This window comes from Hippoglossus stenolepis, chromosome 6, assembly GCF_022539355.2.
Source record: "Hippoglossus stenolepis isolate QCI-W04-F060 chromosome 6, HSTE1.2, whole genome shotgun sequence".
Taxonomy (NCBI): Eukaryota; Metazoa; Chordata; class Actinopteri; order Pleuronectiformes; family Pleuronectidae; genus Hippoglossus; species Hippoglossus stenolepis.
Window position 1 is genome coordinate 2,674,429 of NC_061488.1, and position 24,598 is coordinate 2,699,026.

Consider the following 24,598-nt stretch of genomic DNA (forward strand, 5'->3'; position numbering starts at 1 on the left):
CATGAACAAGAATCAGAAAGTTTTGATGGAAATTTAAAAAAACAAATACAACACACAAAGGTAATTCATAAGAATCTATGATTTCTACTTTTCTAAATATTCAACAATTTCAGCATTTTGTCGAATAAACTTAGTCATTTAAGACCTTTGGCCTTGAATTTAGGACCAAAAATTATTTGGATTTCATATTCACATATAAAATTCACTTTTCTACTTATACTCTGTGCTTCTTTGCTGTTTCTCTCTGATAATGTGAAGCTGCAGCATTCTTCAACTACTTCACATACTTCAACCAATCAAACATCAAATCCTTCTGCTTGTTCACGACATTTAAGTTTCCATTCAACTTTGAAAAAAAGGTTGTGGTATTTTTTAAAATCTTGTACAGTTTTTATAAAAATCTGTTTTGTTTTAGTCTTTTTAGATTTTATAATGTGAGTCTAAGTGTGACTGAGCAGTGACATCCCATCCATCTCCTTTCTATTTAGGATAAAGAGGAAAAGAAACCTTGCACTGAAACAAAGCACTTTTTTGCCGGACCTTTGAAACAGTGGCAAACAAGTGTCAATACAAGATTGTACATAATATACTCAGATATAAATTAAATAAATATGTTTTTATTGATTGAAAAATATAGAATCATTTGTAAGAGCACACAGAGAAAATCCACAGAAGCACAGTCAGAGCGTCTGGTCACAATTAAGATTTGCAGTCATTACATTTCATTATATTACATGTCATTATATTACATGTCATATAACTGACACTTTTATCCAATGCGACTTACAATAAGTGCATCAACCATTAGGGTACAAACCCAGAGCAGCAAGCATCATGTAAGACCAGGTCAAGGTCCTCCAAGAGGCGGTGAAAGCGGCGGCTTGGCTGGAGATGCTTGAAGATGTAACTCGTCTCATCCCCCCCAAAGGCTTCTTCGGACTATTGATCAAATTCGGTTTCTTTTCTCCCACTTCCATGGTTTGAGGAAATGTGTAAATCTTTTCCACCCTTTTCTGTTCTTTTTTGTCTCTGGTTTTTCCTCAACTTTGACCTCTGGTTCACCATCTGAGACCTCTGATTCAACATCTGAGACCTCTGATTCAACATCTGAGACCTCTGATTCACCATCTGAGACGTCTGATTCACCATCTGAGACCTCTGGTTCAACATCTGAGACCTCTGATTCAACATCTGAGACCTCTGGTTCACTATCTGAGACCTCTGGTTCAACATCTGAGACCTCTGGTTCATCATCTGAGACCTTAAGCCTGTGGGCTGAGACCTTTGAATTATTGGGTGGGATGGGTGGTTTATGAACTAAGACCTTTGGCTCGACATTTGAGACCTTTGGCATTTGGTCTGAAACCTCTGATGCATCATCTGAGACCTCCGGTTCATCAACTTTGACCTCTGGTTCATCATCTGAGACATCAGTTTCAAGGTCTGATAAATTAAATTCTTCGTCCAATCGATCATGGGTCTCTGGCACCTCATTGTCTGAGACCTCAGATTCAAGGTCCCATGATTTAGAGTCCCATGCATCAGTGCTCTCTGATTCATTGTCTGAGCCGTTTATCTCATGATTTGAGACCTTTGGCTTATGGTCTGAGAATTTGAATTCATGGTCTTTGTCCTGCAAGATCTTCTGTTCATACTCCGACATCTTCTGTTCATCCTTGGAGATCTTCTGTTTATACCCAAAGATCTTCTGTTTATACCCAGAGATCTTCTGTTCCTCCTTGGAGATATTCTGTTCCTCCTTGTAGATCTTTTGTTTGTACTCAGATATCTTCTGAGTATCCTTGGAGATCTTCTGTTTATACTCTGAGAACTTTTGTTTATCCTTGGAGATCTTCTGTTCATACTCTGAGAACCTTTGTTTATCCTTAGAGATCTTTTGTTCGTAGTCAGAAATCTTTTGTTCATACTCAGATATCTTCTGAGTATCCTTGGAGATCTTCTGTCCATACTCGAGAACTTTTGTTTATCCTTAGAGATCTTTTTTGTAGTCAGAAATCTTCTGTTCATACTCAGATATCTTCTGAGTATCCTTGGAGATCTTCTGTTCATACTCTGAGAACCTTTGTTTATCCTTAGAGATCTTTTTCGTAGTCAGAAATCTTCTGTTCATACTCAGATATCTTCTGAGTATCCCTAGAGATCTTTTTCGTAGTCAGAAATCTTCTGTTCATTATCAGATATCTTTTGTGATATGTTTTCATTGAATGCAATATCTTTCTTTAATCCTTCAAAGCTCATTTGAAGCTGATTTGAGACATTACTAAAGGCCTGACACATAGTATTAATTCCAACCAGATGTGCTGATGTTTGGGGCTGCTGGATGTTTTCCTTTTGCATCTTCACAATAACTCTCTCCATGATCTCCGCCGTTTCTTTTTCAGACAAATCTATGAGCTTCAACTTTTTAACTCTGCAAGTATTTATAAATTGTTCTATATTAGAAATCAAGTTCTGGTGCTGCATCTCCATGACTTTGATTATATCCGCAGAAGCCGCAGACTTGTTCAGCTCCATTTGAAGCTGCTCTTTGAGGTCCTGGATTTGTTTGTGGAGGAGCTTTTCCTGGTCAAAGTCAACTGGGTGGCTCTCGGCAGGTGGAAAAGGACAGGAGGCTGATTGCTTCAGCTGGTTGTTGCCATGCTCTAACTCTGTGATCTTAGTGTTGAGACACAGAATAGTTTGGTTCTTTTCTTCAATAATGGACTTCTGTTGAGATACTAGCTCCATTAAAAGCTCTGCCTTCCTTTGAACGAATGGTCCCTCTGCGATCTCTTGAATGGAGGGCTCATTTTGGGAAATGGTGATAAGCTTCTGAAGTAATGTTTTCAGGATCTCCTTCTCTGCATTTTCTGCTTTGTATTTTTCCTCCATACAGTCAAGGGCCTGCTGAAGCTGCTTAATATTAGCGCTTGTCGCTGCAAAAAGGGAACTCTCCCCCTTAAAGGTCGACACCTCATGTCTGCCTGGATAATGTTGTTCATATCGGAGCTGGTGGTCCTGGGTGTTTCTTGGTAACCTGTTCATTGTTGCCATCTTGCTTAAGAATATAAGCTCCTCTTCGTCTTTGTTCGGCGGTTGGCAAGTAAATAAAGTGGAGTACCGCCACATCAGGTATACATGATGATGTCATTATGGTCAAAGGAGTGTTGACTCCTATGAAATCATTCCAAAGATCAAAGGAGTAAACACTACTTCGAACTTTTGAATCATTTCCTGTCCTTTGTATTTGTATTACACAAAGGTAATTCATAAGAATCTATGATTTCTACTTTTCTAAATATTCCGCAATTTTAGCATTTTGCAGAATAAACTTAGTCATTTAAATTTCAGTTAAAAGATTCAGAGTAATCTGAGACTTTTATTCTGGGTTCCTTTGTGAGCCTGCTAGAGAGGTGGCATCATGCACTGGATTTTCATATGGTCTCTTTTTCAATATTGATGGATGATTTACTGATCAGTATATAATGATAAATACGCAGTTTATCAAGGTGCTAAAAGTAACAAGAAATGACGTATGGTAATAAAAGTGTCTATCGAAGCTAATCTCGCTCCTCTCTCTCTCTCTCTCTCTCTCTCTCTCTCTCTCTCTCTCAAACAGAGGGATTGTGGCACAAGTCATTTGTCAAACTGAGATAGAAGAAGGAAAAAAACAACTACAAAGTGAAATGTTTTTCATCCAATAACTAAACAATCTGTTGCTCACACATAGAAAACCTTCACATTTCAAATGCTTTGTATTAAACTGAAGAATGTGATCATCACACCATCATCAGTATTAATATAAAGAACGATTAGTATCGTCCAATCTACGAATTACCTGGATTACATTTGTGTTGACTTAATCTCACCACACCAACAAAGTCACCCCATCGCTGCAGTATAGGTCATAAACCCTGTTTCCTCCTCCATGTTAACAAATGGTACATGGACCAAACTAAATAGATTGAATCAATGAAAGATTGAATTTGACGAGGAGCCAATAAGGAGAGGCCAGTACTGGTGTCATGTGATTACACTTTTTCTTGAAATCAGTCACTAACATTACATCAGTGTCAAGTATAATTTAAGTGTAAAGTTGTTTGAGAGGTTCTCACACACACACACACACACACACACACAATTTCAAAATGTAATTTTCTTCGTTGGATCAAATAAGTTGATGGAGAGAATCAAAGAAAAACAGGAGGAGAGAAAAACAAAGACAAAAGGAGTCAGATTGACTGTCTCAACAAAAAAAATATCTGACTACTTTACTTTACTCTACCAGGAAGGTCCCACTGAGATACAATATAACCAGGGATCCCTCTGGTGAAGATGGAAATGACTTAACTGCCCTAAAACGAAATGTGGTTCCCACTGTGGAGTAAAATGTTCTGAATCTGTTACACAACGCTGAACAAGTGGAGGAAACGAGGGCAGGTATGAAGACAACGTGTGAAGAGCAGCCGGACGTCCTCTCAGAGCTCAGCTGCAGGCACGTGACCTAATTCAATTTACATCTGGGTGTGAAATCGTTTCCTCCTCCTGTGCCACCACAGATAAAATCCTCACAAATGTAAGAACGACATCTTGCAAAATAAGCATGATTGTTTTTAAACCCAGCGGAATATCTATTATAATCCAGCAGCAAATGAAAATGTGACTGAATCGCTGTGACAAGTGTTTCAGGGAAATCAATATTCACGCCAGTGTCAGAGTGAGAGTAGCAAATGCGTTCATTACTCTTATATGAAGTATGAAAAAACTGATGACGTAGCGAGCGTTGGGGAGGACACTTCATATCCAGGGGTGGGGCCAAGGGAGAGGAATCAACAGAGCCAGGTCACATGACATCATGATGTCATGTGACGTCATAATACTCCTACATGACTCTGGCATGTACGACGGAGTATAAAGAGGTTTAAGTAATAAATCTAATTCAAATAATCAACCTGAACATGAGCAGAAGATGTTCATGTCCTCAAATGGTACAATCCTCTCGTCAAATGCACAATGACAAGTCTTTATTTACAGCTGAGTGTGTGACGCAAAAACAAATCATTCAATTTGGAAATGCAAATGTCTGATTGACGTGGGTTATAAAATAAATTTGAGTGTAAATACTGACACTTGAATCTGCAGTTGTCCTTTTATAGTTTAAACAAATCAAATGAATTTACTTCACTGACGTAGTTTGTTGGTCGTTCGTTGACCTTTGTGCAGTTTGTCCCTGACAGTCTCAGCCTGGTACAGACTCGAGCGGCTGCAGCGTCCTGACCTGAATACAGTGCACGGCTCTGATGTTCAAGCAGAAATGGGTTTTTTTCATGTGAAACTTATCTACAATCTGCATCCTGTAAAGACGCCCATTCAGTCAACTTCCTGTTTTTTAAAACAAGAACAGATCTGCAACATCAACACGTGCTGTTAACGCTCCGTAAACCTCCACGAGAATAAAACAGAAACAGTCGGAACTGAGATTTTATTTTTAGCGTGTTAACAGCAATTTGAAACACAGATTAAAAAGGGAATATGTTACAGTGGGTAGCTCGATCCAGTGAAATACAGATGATGCAATTGTTGATTTTCATTCACACCGTAGAAACCTTGGTGATGAACGGGCGCATGATGGCTTGACGAGCAGCTGTCAAAGCTGAGCAGGAGTCTTTACGTGCATTGAGGTAAACCAGAGGGTTGAGGGCGCTGTTCAGACACACCAGCCCACGACCTATCTGATGAGCGATGTAAACTCCGTTGGACCAATTGTGACAGTTCCTGTGTTTGCTCAGAACTCTTGACCAGAGATTTAGGTTCTTGAACAGGTGATAGGGGATGTAACAAACAGAGAAGAGAAGGATCAAAATGAACAACAGCCTCAGGCTCCTTTGCTTCAGAGCCTTGTCGATGTTGTTTTTGGAGCAAAGTGTGATAATCATATGTCCGTAGCAGCCCAGCATGATGAGGAGTGGGATACAAAACCCAGTCAGGGTCCTCCCCAGGCTGTAGTTCAGGTAATCCTCCACAAATGCGTCGTGTGTGGTCTCGTAGCATTTCTCAGTTTGGTTTCCAAACGTCTTCATGTAGAACATGTCTGGAAGACTCTGGACAGCCACCAGCAGCCACACGAGGACTGAGATGGTCACAGAATGAGTGGGAGTGATTCTTCCCAACACTTTCATCGGGTGAACAATAGCCAGGTACCTGTACACGCTGATGCACGTAAGGAATCCGATGCTGCCGTATAGGTTCAGGTTGAAGCAGAATCTCGTTATCTTGCAGAATGTATCTCCAAAGATCCACAAACTCCCCCTGAAGTAGTAAACCATCAAAAATGGCAGCGTGAGCAGATACAAAACATCTGCAAGTCCCAGGTTGAGAACAAACACGTTGACGTTACCCAGTTTCTTCCAGTTCTGCCGCAAAGACTTCAACCCCCATCCGTTAGCAACCAGGCCGACGATGAAGACCAAGATTAAAACAGGAGGCAGGAATCTGCGGGAGAAATCAAGCTTGACACGAGTACAAAAGGTTTGGTTCATGATCTTCTGAGCTGCAGTTCTTCCTCCTCGTGAATGTGATCGTCTCTTTTGGTTTCACATCTCAGGTCTCGGCTAACTTCATTCAAGTTCCTGCACGTACTGTAATCCAGGAAACTACGTCAATGAGGTGGTGGTGTCAGAAGCAGGGTCTGACCCACACAAAGGAAGTGGTGCGGTAATGTTTAGACCTGATTTACAGGCTGGTAACAGACAGCAGGCGGTAAAAAGCTGGACTCAAAAAAATTCTCCTTCAACTTATTTTAACATTTTAAAAACAGATTTATCCTGTTTATTTATTTTACCTGATAATATTGTATAATTTAAACTTTGCTTTAAAATGTGCTTTCCGATTTTAAATTCTTTGAAATTTGTGCCTGTGTTGTTTTTAATGTCCATGTGCAGCACATTAACTCTGTGGAAGGGGCTTCATAAATAAAGCTGCCTTGCCCAATGTGAGGTCAGATGTAAAAGCCAATGTGGGAACAACACAAGAGAAGAAAAGGGGGGGGCGGTCGCATGATGGCTTGACGAGCAGCTGTCAAAGCTGAGCAGGAGTCTTTACGTGCATTGAAGATGCTTCCACACGTTTATATTGGAAGGTAAGAGTCGCCCTCTAGTGGCAGAGGCCAGCAACATGAACAAGAATCAGATCAAGTTTTGATGGAATTTTTAAAAAACAAATACAACACACAAAGGTAATTCATAAGAATCTATGATTTCTACTTTTCTAAATATTCCGCAATTTCAGCATTTTGCCGAATAAACTTAGTCATTTAAATTTCAGTTAAAAGATTCAGAGTAATCTGAGACTTTTATTCTGGGTTCCTTTGTGAGCCTGCCAGAGAGGTGGCATCATGCACTGGATTTTCATATGGTCTCTTTTTCAACAATTTGTTTTACTTCTTCTTTTTTAAACACACATTCTGTGGCTCATTTTGTAGATAAATTTGTGCTCTTTCACACAGTGTTTCTTGAATTAATAGACTTAGCGTTTTATCACAGGGAAGTTTCAACAACTAGTGCAGCCTTTAATAGTCCCATCGACATCAATGTAAATGGAGATTTCTCCATCAGAAACACATACAGTACATGGTTGATTCCAAAAATGACATCTCAGTAATTTTTCACTTTGTCTTCACAAATCCTACATGTCTGCGTGTCTCCTGGTGGTCAGTGTCAAAAATTACATCAGTGTCAAGTATAATTTATGTGTAAAGTTGTTTGAGAGGTTCCACACACACACACACACACACACGTTTTACTCCAATATGGGGACACCATTTTGTCCTGAATAAACCATTTTCAGCTTCCACATCACGTTTTAATTATTTTAAAGTCTCTACTTTTCAATTAATCCTTGAATTTAGGACAAAAAACGATTTGGATTTCATATTCACATATAAAATTAACTTTTCTACTTATACTCTGTGCTTCTTTGCTGTTTCTCTTTGATAATATGAAGCTGCAGCATTCTTCAACTACTTCACATACTTCAACCAATCAAACATCAAATCCTTCTGCTTGTTCACGACATTTAAGTTTCCATTCAACTTTGAAAAAAAGGTTTTGGTATTTTTTTAAATCTTGTACAGTTTTTATAAAAATCTGTTTTGTTTTAGTCTTTTTAGATTTTATAATGTGAGTCTAAGTGTGACTGAGCAGTGACATCCCATCCATCTCCTTTCTATTTAGGATAAAGAGGAAAAGAAACCTTGCACTGAAACAAAGCATTTTTTTGCCGGACCTTTTGAAACAGTGGCCAACAAGTGTCAATACAGGAATGTACATAATATACTAGGATATAAATTAAATAAATATGTTTTTTATTGATTGAAAAAATATAGAATCATTTGTAAGAGCACACAGAGAAAATCCACAGAAGCACAGTCAGAGCGTCTAGTCACAATTAAGATTTGCAGTCATTACATTTCATTATATTACATGTCATTATATTACATGTCATATAACTGACACTTTTATCCAATGCGACTTACAATAAGTGCATCAACCATTAGGGTACAAACCCAGAGCAGCAAGCATCATGTAAGACCAGGTCAAGGTCCTCCAAGAGGCGGTGAAAGCGGCGGCTTGGCTGGAGATGCTTGAAGATGTAATAACCGTCTCATCCCCCAAAGGCTTCTTCGGACTATTGATCAAATTCGGTTTCTTTTCTCCCACTTCCATGGTTTGAGGAAATGTGTAAATCTTTTCCACCCTTTTCTGTTCTTTTTTGTCTCTGGTTTTTCCTCAACTTTGACCTCTGGTTCACCATCTGAGACCTCTGATTCACTGTCTGAGACCTCTGATTCAACATCTGAGACCTCTGATTCAACATCTGAGACCTCTGATTCAACATCTGAGACCTCTGATTCACCATCTGAGACCTCTGATTCAACATCTGAGACCTCTGGTTCACCATCTGAGACCTCTGGTTCACCGTCTGAGACCTCTGATTCACTGTCTGAGACCTCTGATTCAACATCTGAGACCTCTGATTCACCATCTGAGACCTCTGATTCACCATCTGAGACCTCTGGTTCACCATCTGAGACCTCTGGTTCACCGTCTGAGACCTCTGATTCACTGTCTGAGACCTCTGGTTCAACATCTGAGACCTCTGATTCAACATCTGAGACCTCTGATTCACCATCTGAGACCTCTGATTCACCATCTGAGACCTCTGATTCACCATCTGAGACCTCCAGTTCAACATCTGAGTCCTCTGGTTCATCATCTGAGACCTTAAGCCTGTGGGCTGAGACCTTTGAATTATTGGGTGGGATGGGTGGTTTATGAACTAAGACCTTTGGCTCGACATTTGAGACCTTTGGCATTTGGTCTGAAACCTCTGATGCATCATCTGAGACCTCCGGTTCATCAACTTTGACCTCTGGTTCATCATCTGAGACATCAGTTTCAAGGTCTGATAAATTAAATTCTTCGTCCAATCGATCATGGGTCTCTGGCACCTCATTGTCTGAGACCTCAGATTCAAGGTCCCATGAAGAGTCATCATCCCATGCATCAGTGCTCTCTGATTCATTGTCTGAGCCGTTTATCTCATGATTTGAGACCTTTGGCTTATGGTCTGAGAATTTGAATTCATGGTCTTTGTCCTGCAAGATCTTCTGTTCATACTCCGACATCTTCTGTTCATCCTTGGAGATCTTCTGTTTATACCCAAAGATCTTCTGTTTATACCCAGAGATCTTCTGTTCCTCCTTGGAGATATTCTGTTCCTCCTTGTAGATCTTTTGTTTGTACTCAGATATCTTCTGAGTATCCTTGGAGATCTTCTGTTTATACTTAGAGAGCTTGAGTTTATCCTTGGAGATCTTCTGTTCATACTCTGAGAACCTTTGTTTATCCTTAGAGATCTTTGTTCTTAGTCAGAAATCTTTTGTTCATACTCAGATATCTTCTGAGTATCCTTGAGATCTTTTTTTTCGTAGTCAGAAATCTTCTGTTCATACTCATATCTTCTGAGTATCTTGGAGATCTTCTGTTCATACTCTGAGAACTTTTGTTTATCCTTAGAGATCTTTTTCGTAGTCAGAAATCTTCTGTTCATACTCAGATATCTTCTGAGTATCCTTGGAGATCTTCTGTTCATACTCTGAGAACTTTTGTTTATCCTTAGAGATCTTTTTTCGTAGTCAGAAATCTTCTGTTCATACTCAGATATCTTCTGAGTATCCTTGAGATCTTCTGTTCATACTCTGAGAACTTTTGTTTATCCTTAGAGATCTTTTCTTCGTAGTCAGAAATCTTCTGTTCATACTCAGATATCTTCTGAGTATCCTTGGAGATCTTCTGTTTGTACTCAGAGATATTCTGTTCATACTTAGAGAGCTTGAGTTTATCGTTGGAGATCTTCTTTTCAAACACTGAGAACCTTTGTTTATCCTTAGAGATCTTTGTTCATAATCAGAGATCTTTTGTTCATTATCAGATATCTTTTGTGATATGTTTTCATTGAATGCAATATCTTTCTTTAATCCTTCAAAGCTCATTTGAAGCTGATTTGAGACATTACTAAAGGCCTGACACATAGTATTAATTCCAACCAGATGTGCTGATGTTTGGGGCTGCTGGATGTTTTCCTTTTGCATCTTCACAATAACTCTCTCCATGATCTCCGCCGTTTCTTTTTCAGACAAATCTATGAGTTTCAACTTTTTAACTCTGCAAGTATTTATAAATTGTTCTATATTAGAAATCAAGTTCTGGTGCTGCATCTCCATGACTTTGATTATATCCGCAGAAGCCGCAGACTTGTTCAGCTCCATTTGAAGCTGCTCTTTGAGGTCCTGGATTTGTTTGTGGAGGAGCTTTTCCTGGTCAAAGTCAACTGGGTGGCTCTCGGCAGGTGGCACTTTTCTACTTATACTCTGTGCTTCTTTGCTGTTTCTCTCTGATAATGTGAAGCTGCAACATTCTTCAACTACTTCACATACTTCAACCAATCAAACATCAAATCCTTCTGCTTGTTCACGACATTTAAGTTTCCATTCAACTTAGAAAAAAAGGTTTTGGTATTTTTTTAAATCTTGTACAGTTTTTATAAAAATCTGTTTTGTTTTAGTCATTTTAGATTTTATAATGTGAGTCTAAGTGTGACTGAGCAGTGACATCCCATCCATCTCCTTTCTATTTAGGATAAAGAGGAAAAGAAACCTTGCACTGAAACAAAGCACTTTTTGCCGGACCTTTTGAAACAGTGGCAAACAAGTGTCAATACAGGAATGTACATAATATACTAAGATATAAATTAAATAAATATGTTTTTTATTGATTGAAAAAATATAGAATCATTTGTAAGAGCACACAGAGAAAATCCACAGAAGCACAGTCAGAGCGTCTGGTCACAATTAAGATTTGCAGTCATTACATTTCATTATATTACATGTCATTATATTACATGTCATTATATTACATGTCATATAACTGACACTTTTATCCAATGCGACTTACAATAAGTGCATCAACCATTAGGGTACAAACCCAGAGCAGCAAGCATCATGTAAGACCAGGTCAAGGTCCTCCAAGAGGCGGTGAAAGCCGGTGGCTGGAGATGCTTGAAGATGTAACTCGTCTCATCCCCCAAAGGCTTCTTCGGACTATTGATCAAATTCGGTTTCTTTTCTCCCACTTCCATGGTTTGAGGAAATGTGTAAATCTTTTCCACCTTTTCTGTTCTTTTTTGTCTCTGGTTTTTCCTCAACTTTGACCTCTGGTTCACCATCTGAGACCTCTGATTCAACATCTGAGACCTCTGATTCAACATCTGAGACCTCTGATTCAACATCTGAGACCTCTGGTTCAACATCTGAGACCTCTGATTCACCATCTGAGACCTCTAATTCACCATCTGAGACCTCTGGTTCAACATCTGAGACCTCTGATTCACCATCTGAGACCTCTGATTCATCATCTGAGACCTCCAGTTCAACATCTGAGTCCTCTGGTTCATCATCTGAGACCTCCAGTTCAACATCTGAGTCCTCTGGTTCATCATCTGAGACCTCCAGTTCACCATCTGAGACCTCTGGTTCAACATCTGAGACCTCTGATTCACCATCTGAGACCTCTGGTTCATCATCTGAGACCTCCAGTTCAACATCTGAGACCTCTGATTCACCATCTGAGACCTCTAATTCACCATCTGAGACGTCTGATTCACCATCTGAGACCTCTGGTTCACCATCTGAGACCTCTGGTTCACCGTCTGAGACCTCTGATTCACTGTCTGAGACCTCTGATTCAACATCTGAGACCTCTGATTCAACATCTGAGACCTCTGATTCAACATCTGAGACCTCTGATTCACCATCTGAGACCTCTGGTTCATCATCTGAGACCTCCAGTTCAACATCTGAGTCCTCTGGTTCATCATCTGAGACCTTAAGCCTGTGGGCTGAGACCTTTGAATTATTGGGTGGGATGGGTGGTTTATGAACTAAGACCTTTGGCTCGACATTTGAGACCTTTGGCATTTGGTCTGAAACCTCTGATGCATCATCTGAGACCTCCGGTTCATCAACTTTGACCTCTGGTTCATCATCTGAGACATCAGTTTCAAGGTCTGATAAATTAAATTCTTCGTCCAATCGATCATGGGTCTCTGGCACCTCATTGTCTGAGACCTCAGATTCAAGGTCCCATGAAGAGTCATCATCCCATGCATCAGTGCTCTCTGATTCATTGTCTGAGCCGTTTATCTCATGATTTGAGACCTTTGGCTTATGGTCTGAGAATTTGAATTCATGGTCTTTGTCCTGCAAGATCTTCTGTTCATACTCCGACATCTTCTGTTCATCCTTGGAGATCTTCTGTTTATACCCAAAGATCTTCTGTTTATACCCAGAGATCTTCTGTTCCTCCTTGGAGATATTCTGTTCCTCCTTGTAGATCTTTTGTTTGTACTCAGATATCTTCTGAGTATCCTTGGAGATCTTCTGTTTATACTTAGAGAGCTTGAGTTTATCCTTGGAGATCTTCTGTTCATACTCTGAGAACCTTTGTTTATCCTTAGAGATCTTTTGTTCGTAGTCAGAAATCTTTTGTTCATACTCAGATATCTTCTGAGTATCCTTGGAGATCTTTTTTTCGTAGTCAGAAATCTTCTGTTCATACTCATATCTTCTGAGTATCCTTGGAGATCTTCTGTTCATACTCTGAGAACTTTTGTTTATCCTTAGAGATCTTTTTTTCGTAGTCAGAAATCTTCTGTTCATACTCAGATATCTTCTGAGTATCCTTGGAGATCTTCTGTTCATACTCTGAGAACTTTTGTTTATCCTTAGAGATCTTTTTTTCGTAGTCAGAAATCTTCTGTTCATACTCAGATATCTTCTGAGTATCCTTGGAGATCTTCTGTTCATACTCTGAGAACTTTTGTTTATCCTTAGAGATCTTTTTTTCGTAGTCAGAAATCTTCTGTTCATACTCAGATATCTTCTGAGTATCCTTGGAGATCTTCTGTTTGTACTCAGAGATATTCTGTTCATACTTAGAGAGCTTGAGTTTATCGTTGGAGATCTTCTTTTCAAACACTGAGAACCTTTGTTTATCCTTAGAGATCTTTTGTTCATAATCAGAGATCTTTTGTTCATTATCAGATATCTTTTGTGATATGTTTTCATTGAATGCAATATCTTTCTTTAATCCTTCAAAGCTCATTTGAAGCTGATTTGAGACATTACTAAAGGCCTGACACATAGTATTAATTCCAACCAGATGTGCTGATGTTTGGGGCTGCTGGATGTTTTCCTTTTGCATCTTCACAATAACTCTCTCCATGATCTCTGGTTTCTTTTCAGACAAATCTATGAGTTTCAACTTTTAACTCTGCAAGTATTTATAAATTGTTCTATATTAGAAATCAAGTTCTGGTGCTGCATCTCCATGACTTTGATTATATCATGACAGAACTTACTTGTTCAGCTCCATTTGAAGCTGCTCTTTGAGGTCCTGGATTTGTTTGTGGAGGAGCTTTTCCTGGTCAAAGTCAACTGGGTGGCTCTCGGCAGGTGGCACTTTTCTACTTATACTCTGTGCTTCTTTGCTGTTTCTCTCTGATAATGTGAAGCTGCAACATTCTTCAACTACTTCACATACTTCAACCAATCAAACATCAAATCCTTCTGCTTGTTCACGACATTTAAGTTTCCATTCAACTTAGAAAAAAAGGTTTTGGTATTTTTTTAAATCTTGTACAGTTTTTATAAAAATCTGTTTTGTTTTAGTCTTTTTAGATTTTATAATGTGAGTCTAAGTGTGACTGAGCAGTGACATCCCATCCATCTCCTTTCTATTTAGGATAAAGAGGAAAAGAAACCTTGCACTGAAACAAAGCACTTTTTTGCCGGACCTTTTGAAACAGTGGCAAACAAGTGTCAATACAGGAATGTACATAATATACTAAGATATAAATTAAATAAATATGTTTTTTATTGATTGAAAAATATAGAATCATTTGTAAGAGCACACAGAGAAAATCCACAGAAGCACAGTCAGGCGTCAGGTCCAATTAAGATTTGCAGTCATTACATTTCATTATATTACATGTCATTATATTACATGTCATTATATTACATGTCATATAACTGACACTTTTATCCAATGCGACTTACAATAAGTGCATCAACCATTAGGGTACAAACCCAGAGCAGCAAGCATCATGTAAGACCAGGTCAAGGTCCTCCAAGAGGCGGTGAAAGCGGCGGCTTGGCTGGAGATGCTTGAAGATGTAACTCGTCTCATCCCCCCCAAAGGCTTCTTCGGACTATTGATCAAATTCGGTTTCTTTTCTCCCACTTCCATGGTTTGAGGAAATGTGTAAATCTTTTCCACCCTTTTCTGTTCTTTTTGTCTCTGGTTTTTCCTCAACTTTGACCTCTGGTTCACCATCTGAGACCTCTGATTCACCATCTGAGACCTCTGATTCAACATCTGAGACCTCTGATTCAACATCTGAGACCTCTGGTTCAACATCTGAGACCTCTGATTCACCATCTGAGACCTCTGATTCACCATCTGAGACCTCTGGTTCAACATCTGAGACCTCTGATTCACCATCTGAGACCTCTGGTTCATCATCTGAGACCTCCAGTTCAACATCTGAGTCCTCTGGTTCATCATCTGAGACCTCCAGTTCAACATCTGAGTCCTCTGGTTCATCATCTGAGACCTCCAGTTCACCATCTGAGACCTCTGGTTCAACATCTGAGACCTCTGATTCACCATCTGAGACCTCTGGTTCATCATCTGAGACCTCTGGTTCATCATCTGAGACCTCCAGTTCAACATCTGAGTCCTCTGGTTCATCATCTGAGACTTTAAGCCTGTGGGCTGAGACCTTTATTATTGGGATGGGTGGTTTATGAACTAAGACCTTTGGCTCGACATTTGAGACCTTTGGCATTTGGTCTGAAACCTCTGATGCATCATCTGAGACCTCCGGTTCATCAACTTTGACCTCTGGTTCATCATCTGAGACATCAGTTTCAAGGTCTGATAAATTAAATTCTTCGTCCAATCGATCATGGGTCTCTGGCACCTCATTGTCTGAGACCTCAGATTCAAGGTCCCATGAAGAGTCATCATCCCATGCATCAGTGCTCTCTGATTCATTGTCTGAGCCGTTTATCTCATGATTTGAGACCTTTGGCTTATGGTCTGAGAATTTGAATTCATGGTCTTTGTCCTGCAAGATCTTCTGTTCATACTCCGACATCTTCTGTTCATCCTTGGAGATCTTCTGTTTATACCCAAAGATCTTCTGTTTATACCCAGAGATCTTTTGTTCCTCCTTGGAGATATTCTGTTCCTCCTTGTAGATCTTTTGTTTGTACTCAGATATCTTCTGAGTATCCTTGGAGATCTTCTGTTTATACTCTGAGAACTTTTGTTTATCCTTGGAGATCTTCTGTTCATACTCTGAGAACCTTTGTTTATCCTTAGAGATCTTTTGTTTGTAGTCAGAAATCTTCTGTTCATACTCAGATATCTTCTGAGTATCCTTGGAGATCTTCTGTTCATACTCTGAGAACCTTTGTTTATCCTTAGAGATCTTTTTTTCGTAGTCAGAAATCTTCTGTTCATACTCAGATATCTTCTGAGTATCCTTGGAGATCTTCTGTTCATACTCTGAGAACCTTTGTTTATCCTTAGAGATCTTTTTTTCGTAGTCAGAAATCTTCTGTTCATACTCAGATATCTTCTGAGTATCCTTGGAGATCTTCTGTTTGTACTCAGAGATATTCTGTTCATACTTAGAGAGCTTGAGTTTATCGTTGGAGATCTTCTTTTCAAACACTGAGAACCTTTGTTTATCCTTAGAGATCTTTTGTTCATAATCAGAGATCTTTTGTTCATTATCAGATATCTTTTGTGATATGTTTTCATTGAATGCAATATCTTTCTTTAATCCTTCAAAGCTCATTTGAAGCTGATTTGAGACATTACTAAAGGCCTGACACATAGTATTAATTCCAACCAGATGTGCTGATGTTTGGGGCTGCTGGATGTTTTCCTTTTGCATCTTCACAATAACTCTCTCCATGATCTCCGCCGTTTCTTTTTCAGACAAATCTATGAGCTTCAACTTTTTAACTCTGCAAGTATTTATAAATTGTTCTATATTAGAAATCAAGTTCTGGTGCTGCATCTCCATGACTTTGATTATATCCGCAGAAGCCGCAGACTTGTTCAGCTCCATTTGAAGCTGCTCTTTGAGGTCCTGGATTTGTTTGTGGAGGAGCTTTTCCTGGTCAAAGTCAACTGGGTGGCTCTCGGCAGGTGGAAAAGGACAGGAGGCTGATTGCTTCAGCTGGTTGTTGCCATGCTCTAACTCTGTGATCTTAGTGTTGAGACACAGAATAGTTTGGTTCTTTTCTTCAATAATGGACTTCTGTTGAGATACTAGCTCCATTAAAAGCTCTGCCTTCCTTTGAACGAATGGTCCCTCTGCGATCTCTTGAATGGAGGGCTCATTTTGGGAAATGGTGATAAGCTTCTGAAGTAATGTTTTCAGGATCTCCTTCTCTGCATTTTCTGCTTTGTATTTTTCCTCCATACAGTCAAGGGCCTGCTGAAGCTGCTTAATATTAGCGCTTGTCGCTGCAAAAAGGGAACTCTCCCCCTTAAAGGTCGACACCTCATGTCTGCCTGGATAATGTTGTTCATATCGGAGCTGGTGGTCCTGGGTGTTTCTTGGTAACCTGTTCATTGTTGCCATCTTGCTTAAGAATATAAGCTCTTCTTCGTCTTTGTTCGGCGGTTGGCAAGTAAATAAAGTGGAGTACCGCCACATCAGGTATACATGATGATGTCATTATGGTCAAAGGAGTGTTGACTCCTATGAAATTATTCCAAAGATCAAAGGAGTAAACACTACTTCGAACTTTTGAATCATTTCCTGTCCTTTGTATTTGTATTACACAAAGGTAATTCATAAGAATCTATGATTTCTACTTTTCTAAATATTGCGCAATTTTAGCATTTTGTCGAATAAACTTAGTCATTTAAATTTCAGTTAAAAGATTCAGAGTAATCTGAGACTTTTATTCTGGGTTCCTTTGTGAGCCTGCCAGAGAGGTGGCATCATGCACTGGATTTTCATATGGTCTCTTTTTCAATATTGATGGATGATTTACTGATCAGTATATAATGATAAATACGCAGTTTATCAAGGTGCTAAAAGTAACAAGAAATGACGTATGTGGTAATAAAAGTGTCTATCGAAGCTAATTCTCGTCTCTCTCTCTCTCTCTCTCTCTCTCTCTCTTCTCAAACAGAGGGATTGTGGCACAAGTCATTTGTCAAACTGAGATAGAAGAAGGAAAAAAACAACTACAAAGTGAAATGTTTTTCATCCAATAACTAAACAATCTGTTGCTCACACATAGAAAACCTTCACATTTCAAATGCTTTGTATTAAACTGAAGAATGTGATCATCACACCATCATCAGTATTAATATAAAGAACGATTAGTATCGTCCAATCTACGAATTACCTGGATTACATTTGTGTTGACTTGATCTCACCACACCAACAAAGTCACCCCATCGCTGCAGTATAGGTCATAAACCCTGTTTCCTCCTCCATGTTAACAAATGGTACATGGACCAAACTAAATAGATTGAATCAATCGAAAAGATTGAATTTGACGAGGAGCCAATAAGGAGAGGCCAGTACTGGTGTCATGTGATTACACTTTTTTCTTGAAATCAGTCACTAACATTACATCAGTGTCAAGTATAATTTAAGTGTAAAGTTGTTTGAGAGGTTCACACACACACACACACTGTAATTTTGTTCGTTGGATCAAATAAGTTGATGGAGAGAATCAAAGAAAAACAGGAGGAGAGAAAAACAAAGACAAGAGGAGTCAGATTGACTGTCTCAACAAAAAAAACATCTGTCTACTTTACTTTACTCTACCAGGAAGGTCCCACTGAGATACAATATAACCAGGGATCCCTCTGGTGAAGATGGAAATGACTTAACTGCCCTAAAACTAAATGTGGTTCCCACTGTGGAGTAAAATGTTCTGAATCTGTTACACAACGCTGAACAAGTGGAGGAAACGAGGGCAGGTATGAAGACAACGTGTGAAGAGCAGCCGGACGTCCTCTCAGAGCTCAGCTGCAGGCACGTGACCTAATTCAATTTACATCTGGGTGTGAAATCATTTCCTCCTCCTGTGCCACCACAGATAAAATCCTCACAAATGTAAGAACGACATCTTGCAAAATAAGCATGATTGTTTTTTAAACCCAGCGGAATATCTATTATAATCCAGCAGCAAATGAAAATGTGACTGAATCGCTGTGACAAGTGTTTCAGGGAAATCAATATTCACGCCAGTGTCAGAGTGAGAGTAACGAGTAACGTTCATTACTCTTATATGAAGTATGAAAAAACTGATGACGTAGCGAGCGTTGGGGAGGACACTTCATATCCAGGGGTGGGGCCAAGGGAGAGGAATCAACAGAGCCAGGTCAAGTGAAAGCAGCGGTCATCATGATGTCATGTGATGTCATAATACTCCCACATGACTCTGGCATGTACGACGGAGTATAAAGAGGTTTAAGTAATAAAACTAATTCAAATAATCAACCTGAACATGAGCAGAAGATGTTCATGTCCTCAAATGGTACAATCCTCTCGTCAAATGCACAATGACAAGTCTTTATTTACAGCTGAGTGTGTGTGACGCAAAAACAAATCATTCAATTTGGAAATGCAAATGTCTGATTGACGTGGGTTATAAAATAAATTTGAGTGTAAATACTGACACTTGAATCTGCAGTTGTCCTTTTATAGTTTAAACAAATCAAATGAATTTACTTCACTGACGTAGTTTGTTGGTCGTTCGTTGACCTTTGTGCAGTTTGTCCCTGACAGTCTCAGCCTGGTACAGACTCGAGCGGCTGCAGCGTCCTGACCTGAATACAGTGCACGGCTCTGATGTTCAAGCAGAAATGGGTTTTTTTATGTGAAACTTATCTACAATCTGCATCCTGTAAAGACCCACATTCAGTCAACTTCCTGTTTTTTAAAACTACAACAGATCTGCAACCGCAACACTTGCTGTTAACGCTCCGTAAACCTCCACGAGAATAAAACAGAAACAGTCGGAACTGAGATTTTATTTTTAGCGTGTTAACAGCAATTTGAAACACAGATTAAAAAGGGATATGTTACAGTGGGTAGCTCGATCCAGTGAAATACAGATGATGCAATTGTTGATTTTCCTTCACACCGTAGAAACCTTGGTGATGAACGGGCGCATGATGGCTTGACGAGCAGCTGTCAAAGCTGAGCAGGAGTCTTTACGTGCATTGAGGTAAACCAGAGGGTTGAGGCGCTGTTCAGACACACCAGCCCACGACCTATCTGATGAGCGATTTAACTCCGTTGGACCAATTGTGACATTTCCTGTGTTTGCTCAGAACTCTTGACCAGAGATTTAGGTTCTTTAACAGGTGATAGGAGCTGGTTGCGTGAGTTCTCTGATGCTTGTGTGTCTTTGCTCAATCAGAATCAAACTCCGTCCTTTAGCTGCCAGACCGACCACAGCTACTATGATTTCAACAGAACAAGAGATATTATTCATTCTGTCCCTGAGCACAGGTTTGGACAAATTCTTCCCCTGCAGATTAGCTGGTGTATGAGAGGTCGTGCATGTAGGAATGTGCCTGTACAGTCAAACATTACACGAGCAGAAGACGTCTTCTTTGTTCCACCTCCTTGTTACTTACACTCCTCCTCAATGTGGGAGTAAACAGAAATGCAAACCTTCTTTCTCCTCAGTGTCTTATCTCAACACTGGGCCTGTTGACATTCACCTGATTATACTTTATTCTAAGGAGGCAACGACAGAATCCTTCCTCTGTTCTAAGTGATAGAAACTGGGTCAGAACTACACACAATCACAGATATCACAATTGTTTCATCAAGATCCACGAATGACTCTCTTGGATAATGGTGAAAATGTGAAAAAAGAAAACACATCCCACCTCGCAGGGTTAAAGAAAGTGATGAAAAGTTCCTGGATCTGCCTCCTTATCCAGATCCTCAACTAGATCAATCATCTCCTAGTCAAAGGCTCATCCTTCTGCCAAGTTTTGTGGAAACCACTTCTGTAGTTTTTTGCATAATTCTGCTCACAACAAACAAACAGTGAAGGGTGAAAACATGACGTCCTTGTCGGAAGTAGCAAATCTTGACTGATTGCTTTAGTTTGTTTGAGGCTCCTCGTGTCGTGACGGTTTCATCACACAAACTACAGCTGCAGAACTCATGTCATGTTAGAGCGCAGACATTCAGGTGATGAAGATGCTTCCACACGATTATATTGGAAGGTAAGTGTCGCCCTCTGGTGGCAGAGGCCAGCTATGTTTTTTTCCTTCACCAACTCTAAAGGCACTGAAAGCGGAACAGGGTCAAACCTTTGCATGCAATGTGTAATGTGTCAACATACGCATACGTACATGTGGTCGAGTTAAATGAGGAGTAGAAAAAACAAAAAAACACCACAGAGGAAGTTTAGGATAATGATCTGAGAGTTTCTGTTTTCACCTTTCATGTAGTCGACTTTAAAAAATCATCATGGGGGGTTTTGAAAGATGTCAAATCAACCAGGAGAATTTTAATTTCCTCAAACCAGACTAAATCTAGATTATGACCATTTTTACACACGGAAAACAAATCATTAAATTTGGAAATGCAAATGTTTGATGGACCAAATTTGAGTGTAAATACTGACACTTGAATCTGCAGTTGTCCTTTTATAGTCTAAACAAATCAAATGAATTCACTTCACTGACGTAGTTTGTTGGTCGTTCGTTGACCTTTGTGCAGTTTGTCCCTGACAGTCTCAGCCTGGTACAGACTCGAGCGGCTGCAGCGACCTGACCTGACTACAGTGCACGGCTCTGATGTTCAAGCAGAAATGGTTTTTTTTTTATGTGAAACTTATCTACAATCTGCATCCTGTAAAGACCCACATTCAGTCAACTTCCTGTTTTTTAAAACTACAACAGATCTGCAACCGCAACACTTGCTGTTAACGCTCCGTAAACCTCCACGAGAATAAAACAGAAACAGTCGGAACTGAGATTTTATTTTTAGCGTGTTAACAGCAATTTGAAACACAGATTAAAAAGGGAATATGTTACAGTGGGTAGCTCGATCCAGTGAAATACAGATGATGCAATTGTTGATTTTCCTTCACACCGTAGAAACCTTGGTGATGAACGGGCGCGTGACAGCTTGACGAGCAGCTGTCAAAGCTGAGCAGGAGTCTTTACGTGCATTGAGGTAAACCAGAGGGTTGATGGCGCTGTTCAGACACACCAGCCCACGACCTATCTGATGAGCGATGTAAACTCCGTTGAACCAATTGTGACAGTTCCTGTGTTTGCTCAGAGCTCTTGACCAGAGATTCAGGTTCTTGAACAGGTGATAGGGGATGTAACAAACAGAGAAGAGAAGGATCAAAATGAACAACAGCCTCAGGCTCCTTTGCTTCAGAGCCTTGTCGATGTTGTTTTTGGAGCAAAGTGTGATAATCATATGTCCGTAGCAGCCCAGCATGATGAGGAGTGGGATACAAAACCCAGTCAGGGTCCTCCCCAGGCTGTAGTTCAGGTAATCCTCCACAAATGCGTCGTGTGTGGTCTCGTAGCATTTCTCAGTTTGGTTTCCAAACGTCTTCATGTAGAACATGTCTGGAAGACTCTGAACAGCCACCAGCAGCCACACGAGGACTGAGATGGTCACAGAATGAGTGGGAGTGATTCTTCCCAACACTTTCATCGGGTGAACAATAGCCAGGTACCTGTACACGCTGATGCACGTAAGGAATCCGATGCTGCCGTATAGGTTCAGGTTGAAGCAGAATCTCGTTATCTTGCAGAATGTATCTCCAAAGATCCACAAACTCCCCCTGAAGTAGTAAACCATCAAAAATGGCAGCGTGAGCAGATACAAAACATCTGCAAGTCCCAGGTTGAGAACAAACACGTTGACGTTACCCAGTTTCTTCCAGTTCTGCCGCAAAGACTTCAACCCCCATGCGTTAGCAACCAGGCCGACGATGAAGACCAAGATTAAAACAGGAGGCAGGAATCTGCGGGAGAAATCAAGCTTGACACTAGTACAAGAGGTTTGGTTCATGATCTTCTGAGCTGCAGTTCTTCCTCCTCGTGAATGTGATCGTCTCTTTTGGTTTCACATCTCAGGTCTCTGCTAACTTCATTGAAGTTCCTGCACGAACTGTAATCCAGGAAACTACGTCAATGAGGTGGTGGTGTCAGAAGCAGGGTCTGACCCACACACAGGAAGCTGGTGCGGTAATGTTTAGACCTGATTTACAGGCTGGTGACAGACAGCAGGCAGTAAAAAGCTGGACTCAAACAAAATTCTCCTTCAACTTATTTTAACATTTTAAAACATTAATGTTGCATAAGTGTGAATTTTGCCAACCTCTACACTGTCAATAACTATATATATGTGTTTTTATCATGGAAATTAAAGACAAAGTTGCCTACTTTATATCACTCAAAACTTGAGGTGACACAGATATGTCAAGTTTAATAACCTACTATATATTTTGATATTTTATATATATTCTGTATCACAATGGATTGTAGGTATTTAACATTGTGTCTCTGTTCTTAATCAGAAGACAGAGCCGTGACATGTCACTGAGAAATAAATCCTGTAACAGGAGCTGTAGTTGTGTGGATTTTCTCTCGCTCATTAAAACATAATGGAGATAATGTGCAGATTCTTTCTGTTGCATGTATGAGCTGCAGATGTTTCTTCATCTGGTTCTGTCTTTCTTCTGCAGTGATGGAGTCACATCGAGCTCTGGCGTTCATCTTACTGTTTTCAGCGACTCTGGCCTCCTGCTGTGATGGCGGCAAAGTGCTGGTCTACCCCGTGGATGGGAGCCACTGGCTGAACATGAAAATCCTGGTGGAGGCGCTGCATTCTCAGGGCCATCAAATCACGGTGCTGCGCTCCACCACCAGCTGGTACGTCTCCGAAATCTCCCCCCATTACAGCTCCATCACCGTCCACCAGGAGCAGGCCCAAAACCTCGAGAGCCAGTCCTTCATGACCTCTTTCCTGAAGAGGTCAGATGAACACGGGGTGGTCGTCATGACTCTGGGGACCCTGCTGAGCGAACTCGGCCCCGAGATATCGGAGATCATCGCCTCAGCGTTCGCCAACCTCCCGCAGAAAGTGGTGTGGAGACACACCGGGAAGAGACCGGTCACACTGGGGAACAACACCATGCTGGTGAAGTGGCTGCCCGCACGGCGGCACCAATGGTATTTACGAGGCCATCTACCAAAGCGTCCCCATCCTGGGCATCCCCCTCATCTTTGACCAGTACGACAACATGGTGCGTCTGAGGGCACGGGGAGTAGCTGAGATTGTTGAAGTGACAACTATGGATGTGGAGTCTCTGACAAGTACTCTGAGGAACATTGTCGACCCGGAGAAGCCGTACAAACAGAACATGGTCAAACTGTCCATTTGACCATGAACCATTGAATTTGGTTGTAGAATGTTGTTTCTGTAGAAGTTGCTTTTTCACCCGTTTGCTTGCTATATTATTAAATTTGAATATAATTATATTGATCAATTGCAAATGTTTTGAGTTTTGTGACATGTAATACACACACACACACACAAACAAATACATACACACAAATGTTTTACTCCAATATGGGGACACCATTTTGTCCTGAATAAACCATTTTCAGCTTCCACATCACGTTTTAATTATTTTAAAGTCTCTACTTTTCAATTAATCCTTGAATTTAGGACAAAAAATGATTTGGATTTCATATTCACATATAAAATTCACTTTTCTACTTATACTCTGTGCTTCTTTGCTGTTTCTCTCTGATAATGTGAAGCTGCAGCATTCTTCAACTACTTCACATACTTCAACCAATCAAACATCAAATCCTTCTGCTTATTTCAGACATTTAAGTTTCCATTCAACTTTGAAAAAAGGTTTTGGTATTTT

General features: G+C 40.1%; 2 protein-coding genes and 1 pseudogene across 2 annotated transcripts; 1 reads left to right on the forward strand and 2 right to left on the reverse strand.

Annotated features, from left to right (window-relative positions):
- Nucleotides 1-5,468: 5,468 nt before the first annotated feature.
- On the reverse strand, nucleotides 5,469-6,610 carry LOC118111157 (P2Y purinoceptor 1-like). Its single transcript, XM_035159521.2, has one exon. It carries the CDS (start codon nucleotides 6,537-6,539, stop codon nucleotides 5,592-5,594), a length of 948 nt encoding a protein of 315 aa, XP_035015412.2. The 5' UTR covers nucleotides 6,540-6,610; the 3' UTR covers nucleotides 5,469-5,591.
- A 15,047-nt stretch (nucleotides 6,611-21,657) lies between these two features.
- Nucleotides 21,658-22,827, reverse strand: LOC118111185 (P2Y purinoceptor 1-like). Its single transcript, XM_047340464.1, has one exon. It carries the CDS (start codon nucleotides 22,726-22,728, stop codon nucleotides 21,781-21,783), a length of 948 nt encoding a protein of 315 aa, XP_047196420.1. The 5' UTR covers nucleotides 22,729-22,827; the 3' UTR covers nucleotides 21,658-21,780.
- Nucleotides 22,828-23,342: 515 nt separating this feature from the next.
- LOC118110608 lies at nucleotides 23,343-24,103 on the forward strand (annotated as a pseudogene).
- Nucleotides 24,104-24,598: the final 495 nt, after the last annotated feature.

Bases quoted from the DNA above. Each gene is read 5' to 3' on its own strand.
- LOC118111157 (XM_035159521.2), bottom strand. From the start codon at position 6,539: ATGAACCAAACCTTTTGTACTCGTGTCAAGCTTGATTTCTCCCGCAGA.
- LOC118111185 (XM_047340464.1), bottom strand. From the start codon at position 22,728: ATGAACCAAACCTCTTGTACTAGTGTCAAGCTTGATTTCTCCCGCAGA.